Source organism: Equus przewalskii, chromosome X (assembly GCF_037783145.1).
Source record: "Equus przewalskii isolate Varuska chromosome X, EquPr2, whole genome shotgun sequence".
NCBI lineage: Eukaryota > Metazoa > Chordata > Mammalia > Perissodactyla > Equidae > Equus > Equus przewalskii.
Window position 1 is genome coordinate 122,550,121 of NC_091863.1, and position 9,355 is coordinate 122,559,475.

The following is a 9,355-nucleotide window of genomic DNA, read 5'->3' on the forward strand; positions in this document are numbered from 1 at the left end:
GGACAGGACCATCCCAAGATGAGCACAGTCAGAACCCCAAAGCTGTGTACTTCACCCATAAAAAGGAGGAAAAGCCCTCACCATGTCCTAGTCTGCAGCCAAAGTGCCAACTCTACCCGCTCACTGCAGAAATCTCTCATGTGTGCTGAGCAGGAATCCTTTTCTAGCACCCTGCTCACACCCAGCAGACCCTTCCCTCAATTGCCCACGGCAGAGACGACACGCAGCTGAAACAGTCAATGAAATTTATTGAACTGGAACATTTACTGAAACCATTGAAAACAAGGGAATGACAACATAGAGAGGAACTTCTAACAGCCACTACAGTCCGCAGGTCTTGAAGTCATCCTCGTCCGAGGTCCCTAATGAGATGCCTCAGCTGCCCCCCATGCTGTGGCCCTCCCACCACAGTCTCCCTTCCTGTGGACCCCACAGTCAACCTCTTGCCAGGACGATGGACACTGGTGATGTCTTCTCACTCCAGGGCACCCTTCCGCTTCTGGCTGACAGGCTGGGTGGGGCCCTGCACTATGGCCCACACAGGACAGTCACAGGATGCTGGAGAAAACAGCAGGAGACACCCAACCAAGCCAAAGAAACTGAGCCACAAGTAACAGCAGGTTGGACATCACAGCACAGCCCCAGTGGAGCCTCCCGCAGCCCATGTCCCTGCTGCAGTTCTTCCTTCCCGAGGTCCCTGGGTGAGCGCCAGCTGCACCCTCATCAGTCCATCCTTCCAGGCATCTCCTGGGACTGGGCTTGGGGTCTCCGGGGGGGGGGGCACTGCTCAGGTAACAACACACACATCTCCATAGGAACAAGCAGCGATTGGCCTAAATCTACACCGAGAAGGCAGAGTTGAGCTCACGGCACCGGACAAGAGTGAGCAGAGCCTGGGCTGGCACTGAAGCTCACAGCACGTGCCAGGGCTGAGAGGGGGCTGCCCGCTAGGCCAGGACACCCAATCTGGGATCATGCACAGCCCAAGGCTCTGCAAAGAAATCATGGCGTGTGTGTGCATGCGCATGTGCGTTGGGGGTGGATTACTGGACACGTGGGTCACTACGGGGTCTACAGAGACACAAGTGGGCTTCCCAGAACAGGGAACACCTTGCTGCACCCAGGTGACAGTGAATGGGGGTCCCCCTCACGGGAGGCCCCAGCGGCTGGCACCCTTGGGATGACCCCTGATCCTGACATATCCCAGGCCCGTGCAGGTGGCAGACATCCTCAGGTGCCCCTCACCGAGGCTGGGGCTGCCACTTGGGAGAGCTGCCAGGCTGGCTGCCTGAGTTGGCAGGGCTGGGGCTCGGGCTCAGTGTGGTGCTGCCTTGGGCGGGGGTGCACCTCTCCCCTACCCATTTGGGGTAACACATGGTCATCTTGGTCACTTGGAAGGGCTGATGGTGGGGCATAGGGCCCCTTGGGGATCGTGGGGGGCCGGGGGCTTGCTTTGGGCTGAGTAGACCCCTCCCTGGGCCTGGTCCCCATGTGGGGTGAGGCGGCTGCCCTGGCCTCGCCTCCCCCTGCCTCCAGGGCTCTGCTACCTGGGAGGAGAGAGGGCCCCTGGGCCATTTGAGCCTACTTGCCCGAGGAGGACTCGGGGCGGCTCATCTCCTCAGCCCCGTCCTCGTCTCCTGGCTCCTCCTGGATGAGCCCCTCCTTGGGGGTCTGCTTGGCCTCCTGGTCTCCTGCCTGAGCCAGGCCTTCTAGGTCACTGCCAGGACCTCCTGGGCCCCCCCCGGAAGTACGGCCCATCTGGGCAGGGGTGGGGTCCCCGGGGGCCTCTGAAGGTCCTGCCTGACCTAGCCCCGCAGGAGTAGGAGCATTTTCAACTTCCCCAGTGGAAGGGGAGGCCTTGGTGGTCGCCTGAGGGCCAGGGGCCACCCTGGCAGCATCATGGGTGTCAGGAGCTGCCTCATCGGCCTCCTCACGTGCTGGGGCGGCCTCAGAGGTGTCTTGCTTGGAAAGGGCAGCCAGGGTAGTATCTTCCTTGGGTGGGGAGGCCTTGCTTTCTTCTGCAGTGACGGGGGTGCCCTCAGTGGTGACCTCACTGGCTGGGGCGGCCTGGGCGGCATCTTCACGGGCCGGGGCAGCATCTTCATGGGCCAGGGCACCCTGGCAGGTGGCTAGGTCTCCAACGTCCAGCTGGGCCCCTTCTTCCATGTGGAACTGCTCACTTCTAGCCGGAGCGCCCTCCCACGCCTCCGTCTCCCGAATGAGCTGCAGCATCCCCAGGAAGCCAGGCGGCCTCCTCTCCAGACGCATCCTCCTCAGCTTGTTCTCGAGCGTCTCGTTGGGCCGGGCCCCCATCAGCACCTGCCTGGCGCGCAGCTGGTCTGCGATGGCGGGCCGGATGGCCCCCTTCTCCAAGGCCGCCTGCAGCAGGCCTTCCAGGCGCATCACATAGGCAAAGAGAGCCTCCTGGGGCCTCTGCGCACAAGTCAGGAACTTCAGCCGTGCGGTCATCTGGGCGTCCTTGCTCCCGAACACCTGCACCAGCGCGGCCAGGCAGTCCTGCACAGGGGTGTCGGGATTTTCCTCCAGGAGGCCGCATATGAGATCCAGCGCGGGGCCACCCAAGCTCTCCACCAGTCTGCTCCTCCTCTCCCTCTCTGACATGTGGCGCCACAGGTACAGCGTGTCATTGGCATGGTGCAGCCAGCTCTCAAAAGACTCTTCTCCACAGCCCGGCTCTTCCACCCCAGAAAACCTTCTCAGTGCCCGGTAGGCCATAGCATCGAGCAGAGACTGCAACGTCTGCCGCCAGTGCTGGCTCCGGGCTGCTGCCTCGTTGATGGCTCTTGCCACACCTGCAGCTCCTTCCTCACCTGGAGCCTCGGCCTCACCAGCAGCTCCTGCCATGCTCACAGATCCTGCCACGCCTGCAACTCCTGTGTCCCCTGAGGCTCCCTCTTCATCTGACGCTCCTGCTTCCTCTCCAGCTCCTGCCTCACCCTCAGCTTCCTCCTCGCCCTCAGCTTCCTCCTCACCCTCAGCTCCCTCCTCACTCTCAGCTTCCTCCTCACCTGCGGCTTCTTCCTCACTTGCAGCTCCTGCCTCACCTGGGACTCCTGGGCCTCCAGCCTCACCTGTGGCTTCTTCCTCACCCACAGCTCTTGCCACATCTCCAACTTCCTCCTCACCGGCAGCTTCCCTCTCACCTGGGGCTCCTGCCACATCTTCAGCTCCATCCTCACCGGCAGTTCCTGCCTCCTCTGGGGCCCCTGCCTCAGACACACCTGCAGCTCCTTCCTCACCTGGAGCCTCTGCCTCAGCTGCAGCTCCCGCCATGCTCACAGATCCTGCCACGCCTGCAACTCCTGTGTCCCCGGCAGCTCCCTCTTCATCTGAGGATCCTGCTTCCTCTCCAGCTCCTGCCTCACCCTCAGCTCCCTCCTCCCCTGCAGCTGCCTCCTCCCCTGCAGCTGCCTCCTCCCCTGCAGCTCTGGCCACACCTGCCCTGCCAGCCACTGCTTGCCTCTGGGGCTGTGCAGGGAAATTGGGTCTATCCCGTGACTCAGAATCAGGGCCCTGGGGCAGGAAGAACACATCCCAGAGTCTCCCCTTGCCTGGTATCTGTCGGGGAACCAAACTTCGATTTAAATACTCAGTGAACTCCACCAAAGCGACCCTGAACCCGAGCTCCTTTCTGAAGACGTTGCCCAGCACTCGGTACCTGCCCAGGGGCCACAGGGCAGCCCGCACGGCCTCCTGGAATTCCCGGTCCTCGCAGTCCTCCGGGATGCCCAGGATGAGCAGGGAGCGCTGTGCGTTTGCGCCACTCCACCTGCACCAGTCCTGCAGCATCACCAGTGGCATCACCATCACTGAGGACCTGAGGGTGGCCAGAAGGGACTGGACGGGCGTGCACGGACTCTCGCAGTGTGGGCCTCGGCCTGCGGGTGCAAAGGGGAGAGAGGCGTGTCTGTGCCACACAGCCCACCCCTCCGCCCCAGCCAGAGCCCCGGGCCCCTCACGCTGGGGCCTGGAGCGCCTCCTCTCCCTGCTGGCTTCGTCGTTGGATCTTAGGAAACCTCTTCGATCATAAACCACGTTGCTTCACAAGATGGAAGGCTACCCACATTTTCTACCTCCTCTAGCCTCGGGGCTGGGGGGGTCGCCTTGTTCCCCAAGGACTCTCACGTTTTCCAATGTGGGGCATGAATTTCCCCAGGATCCTGCCTCCTTCTCTTCCACGTGCTCTGGCCTGCAGTGACAGCCCTCTTTCCTTCCTTCCCGGCAGGGTGACTCCTGTCCTCTCTTTGTTCGGGGTCACTCTAGGCTGGGCTCTGGCCCAGTCCCAGGCTGCCTGAGCAGAGCCCGCGGAGGGCCCGCCCTGTCCCTCCCTCTCCCCCGCTCTCTCTCACTGACCTCCCCTCCGGGCGCTCTGGTCTCTTCCGTAGGGCACGTTGGGCTCTCTCTGCTCTTCTCTTTCTAGCTTCCTTCAAGGGACGTCAGGGCCCCGAGTCCGTGTCCTCCTCCTGTTCTACGGCGCACACTTAGAGCTGTCCGTCTTCCTCCGATCGATCGCTTCCTGCGCTGCCTCCCACTACTTTGGGGAAGTTGTATTTTCCTATCACTCGGTTTGAAACGCTTCCTGAGTTCCTCTGATTTCCTCTGATTTCTTCTTCCACCTACAGGTTTGCAAATCTTTAGAGACGTGTTAATCGTTGTTAACGTCAAACAAAATCCCCGGGCGACCAGGCAACTTATTCTGTCAAAGCGCAACCCTTTTAAACTTAGGGAGACGATCCTAGGGCCCGAAGTATGGCGTCCCCCGGTGACCCCTGCGAAGGGCCTCTACTTTCCGCGGAGGCCAAGGCCCTGGCCCTCCACCGCGGCAATCTCTGTGCACCCACCCTCCACTGAGGCGACCTGGAGCTTTTCAGACACCCGCTGCGGGGGGCAGAACCCCTCCCCGGACCCTCCCCCACTCCACCGCCCAGGGCACCAGCCTCCCGCAGACCACTGCCTCCCCGGCGCCTCGCCCTCTCTGTGGCACCTGCACCCATGCTGCCAGGCCCTCCTCTCCCGCACCCCTCCTCAGCCAGTGGCCCCCCACCTTCCCGCCCATCCCCCTGCCCATGCCCGGGCGCATCCTCCCCAGACCCGAAAAGCGCCCTCCCCGCCAGCTGGGAGCGCTCCCCTCCAGCCCTGGGAAGCAGGGCGCCCCCACGTGCTTGGACGTTATCCCGCCCATCCGGCCTCCAAGCCCGGAGTGCTCCCCCTAGTGGGGGCAGTGGGAGCTCTGCCCTCCCGCCTCCCACCCCACAGATGCAGGGCTGCCAGCCTGCCCCCGTCCCCCCCACCTCCAGATGCAGGGCTGCCAGCCTGCCCCCGCGGTCCCCACCCACCCCCAGATGCAGGGCTGCCAGCCTGCCCCCGTCCCCCCCCCCACCCACAGATGCAGGGCTGCCAGCCTGCCCCCGCCGCCCCCACCCACACATGCAGGGCTGCCAGCCTGCCCCCGCCCCCCCCCACACCCACCCACAGAGGCAGGGCTGCCAGCCTGGCCCCGCCACCCCCTCCCCCCACAGCCAGCACCCCAGCGAGCCAGAGCGCACCGCTGCCCAGAGCATGGCCGCCCACCACTCCCGCACGCATGGCCGGCCTCGCCCACGCCTCCCGCCCCAGGCGGACTCCGCTGGCGCCCCCACCCCAGCTGGCAGCCCCCCCGTGCCGGGCGCCCTCCTGTCCAGCCGCAGCCCCGGGAGCGCTCGCTTCCCATGCCCCCCCTAGAGTCACTAGCCCCCGCCCCCGCCCCCGCCTCCCCCCTCCTGAGGCCCCTGGGAGCCCTGCCCTCAGCCCAAACCCCAGCTGGCTGCCCCCCACCCTCACCGGCTCCCGCTCGCTCACCCTCCCCTCGGACCCCCTCCCCCGCGAGCCCCCCGCCGACGTGGCTCACCTGCGCCGGCCCCGCGGGCGGCTCCCGGTCCCCTGGAAGGCCTGGCGGGCTCGCCTCAGGGCGGCTGTGTGGCCCCGGCTCACGCACTCTGCGCTCGGCCACGCCAGCTCCCGCGCCTCCCAGAAGCCCCCGGGCGCAGGAGAGAAAGTTCTAGGTGGCTCAGGGCAGGGCGACGATTGGCTGCGAGGAGCACGTGAGCGACGCCGCGCGGCGAGGGCTTCACGGCGCTGTCGCAAGGCTCGCAGCCGCGGCAGCACAGCGCGGCTTCCGCCCTCCCCCCCCCGCTTCCGCCCCTGCCGCCCGTGAAGCCGAGAGTCGGCCCGCCCGCAGAGCCCGCTGGGGCCCGTGGGGCCCACTGCCCGGTCGTCTGTGCCCTGCTGTGCTTGGCAGATGGTCTACGTCCCTACTGACTTCTCCTCTCGGTGTCCCCATCCCGGGCGGGAGGGGTGACATCTCCATCGGCGGTGCTGGGAATGGCCGCCTCTCCCTCTGTCCCATCACCCTCGGTTTCCTGGACAGCAAAGTTCTGTCCCTGGCCACAGACACTCCTGGGAACTAGCGCTGCGCGTCCCTCACTGCTGACCCTGCCATCGTTCTGACCTCCCATCCCAGGGACCTGCCTCTGCCTTTAACTCGGCTTGGTCCACTGTCAGCACGGTCGCTCTGACTTCCTTAGCTGCTCTTTCTGTGGGACAGCACTCGGAATCCTCTTGCTATCCGCTCGCCTGAGGCTTTGCTGTCCAATCGCAGCGCCTGTGGGCAGCAAAAGCCTGGCTCTCGGCTTCATCCAGACAGTCTCTGCCTGTTAATCGCACGGTTTAACCCGTTAACATCGAGTGTGGTTTCTCCTATGGCTGGATTTACGTCCAGCCCTTTACCGGCTGCCTGAGTCTGCTGCAGATACTGAGGAAACAATACCAGAGACCGGGTGGCTTATAAACAGCAGACGTTCATTTCTCACAGTTCCGGAGGCTGAGAAGTCCAGAAGCGAGGTACCGGCAGATGCCGTGTCCGGCGAGGACCTGCCTCCTGCTTCACACACAGACATCCTCTCACCATGTCCTCGCTATGGCAGAAGCGGGTGAGGGAGCTCTCCGGGGTCTCTCTTACAAGGTCACTGATCCCGTTCATGGCGGCTCCACCCCCATGAACCAATCACCTCCCAAAGGCTCCACCTCCAAATACCATGGCGTGGAGGGGGTCGATTACACAGGTGAATCTGGGGGAGGACACAGACATTCGCTGCACAGCACTGTCTGCCCATCTCTCTCTCTTCCTATGTTCCCCTTTTCCTGCCTGAGATAGTCAAAATTTTTTTATTGCACTTTAACTTACTATTGCCTTTTGAGGCTATTATCGCTTTGAAATGCTTTTGCGGGTTGCTCGACAGATTATAATCTATTTCCTTAACTTTTCACTGTCCACTCTGGGTAATGTTGTACCACTTCACGTAAATGTAAGAAGCTTTCCACCATACAGATTCATTCCCCCTCCACCCCATCCTTTATGCTGCAGTCGCCACATGTAGTACGCTTACAGATATTAGAAAACCTACCATATGCTAGTGTAATTTTTATTTAAAAGTCACATGTATCGTAAGGAAATTAAGAGCAAATAGATGTTCTTGAATAGTTACCCCCCTATTTACCATTTCTGATGTTCTCCATCTCTACCCACGCATCAAGGCTTCCTCTCCTATCGTCTTTCTTCAGAATGAAAGGCCTCCCGTAGCATTTCTTTTCGTGTAGATCTGTTGATGAATTCTCTTAGCTTTCACGTCTCTCCAAAGGTCCTTGTTTCGCCTTCCTTCTTGAACGATCTTTTCCCTGCACAGAGACGGAGAGTTCTGGGTTGAAAGTTGTTTCCCGTTGTTGTTGTCGTTCGGCGCTTTGAAACGCCCTTCCCCTGCCTCCTGGGTTCCCTGGGGTCGATGAGAATTCAGGGAATATTCCTGTTAATTTCTCCTAGATGCACTGCTTTGTCTAACTCTGACTGCCTGTGAGATTTTCTCTTTCTACGCTGTTCAGTCGTTCGGCTACGCTGCACAGACATGTGGTTTTCCTTTGTATTTATCCTCCTTGGGGTTCACAGGACTTCTTGACTCTGTAAAGTATGTCTAGCCCCAAATTTTGAAAATGTCCGTCATTATTTCTTCAAGTAGTTTTTCCTCCCCGTTCTCTCTTTTCTCCTGGGATCCCAGATACACATGTGGTTGGACCTTTTCATATTGTTCTACAGCTCACTGAGGCTCTGTTCTTTCTTTTTTTGGAAAAACCTTTTTTCCTCACAGTTTCTCAGAACGGATCATTTCTGTTGCTCTATCTTCCCACAAGTGATATGAAGCCTCTGCATATTCATAACTATTAACAAACACCGATGTTAAGGGAAGGATAGAGTAAGAGGAGCCAAGAAAGGATTGAGTAAAGAGCTGCCAAGTTCCAAGAGCACGTGGCATCCCGGAGCCTGGGGCAGGGAGCACTTGATGCAGTGGGAGATCAGAGAGCCTCTGCAGAAACCTAGCCCAGCATGGTTCTCACCTGCACAAAACGGAAGCAGACTGGCTGATGGAAGCACAGAGGGAATGAGCTGAAGGACGGCGGGCGTCTCATGGGCGTTCCGGGAGGGCTGGAGAACCAGGCTTGGAGGCTTTGCAGAGAAGGACGAGGGTCTGAATCATGCCACAGTGCTGGGCTGGTGAAGGCACCCCTGTGGCTCCCTCCCACGACTGGGCACAGACACTGTGGTTTGCAACAACAATGTGGGATGCAGGTGCCGCCATGACAACCAGAGCTGCCACTGCTCCTTGGGAAGCAGATCTCACTGGAGTCTGTGTGGCTCCTGCTTCTTCCCAGTTCTGGACCCTGATTCAGTTGGCAGCAGGTGCATCTGATTGGCGGGGCAGGGTCATGTGCCCACACCCTAGCTGTGAGGAAAGCCGGGAGAGGGCAGACCTGGCATTTCTGCTCTTCTTGTGGGAAGTGGGTTCCACATTAGCTGAGGGCACTGCATGTGTATAGGTCCTGGGGCTGGAAGGAACATGGTGAGTATCAGTGTGGCTCCAGTGCGGCTGGAGCAGAGAGAGAGAGAGGGTGCTGTGCGCTGAGGCTGGAGAGAACAGACTGTGTAGTCCTCATCGGCCTCAGGAAGAGGCTGATCTTTACCTGAAAGAGTTGGAGACCCATGAAAAGTCTGAAGTCAGTGGTGCAGTGCACTCACGTGCGTGTGTGTGACATGATAAAACTATATTTTCAGGCGCTTTCTCTGGCTTCCCTGTGGAAGACTTATGGGTGGGGGGGGCAGAGTGGATGCAGAAAGACTGTGGAGGGGCATTGACTTGTCCTTCCAGAGATGATGGTGGTCTGAACCGTAGTAGCGGCAGTGTCGCGGAGCTGCTAGGGCAGATTTCACAGACCGAAAACACACGGAGAGCTAACCAAACACTAGGAG

At 60.6% G+C, this 9,355-nt stretch overlaps 1 protein-coding gene across 2 annotated transcripts; it reads right to left on the bottom strand.

Annotated features, from left to right (window-relative positions):
• Nucleotides 1-231: 231 nt before the first annotated feature.
• On the bottom strand, nucleotides 232-7,757 carry PNMA6E (PNMA family member 6E). 2 transcript variants are annotated; one of them, XM_070603683.1, is made up of 3 exons: nucleotides 5,909-7,757; nucleotides 4,375-4,637; nucleotides 232-3,899 (listed from the first exon to the last, which is right to left on the bottom strand). In XM_070603683.1, the coding sequence occupies exon 3, from the start codon at nucleotides 3,826-3,828 to the stop codon at nucleotides 1,582-1,584; it is 2,247 nt and encodes a 748-aa protein (XP_070459784.1). In that variant the 5' UTR covers nucleotides 3,829-3,899; nucleotides 4,375-4,637; nucleotides 5,909-7,757; the 3' UTR covers nucleotides 232-1,581. The 2 variants fall into 2 exon arrangements, with proteins under 2 accessions (XP_070459784.1, XP_070459783.1); XM_070603682.1 differs by having other exon boundaries at nucleotides 4,375-4,653; nucleotides 5,909-6,669.
• Nucleotides 7,758-9,355: the final 1,598 nt, after the last annotated feature.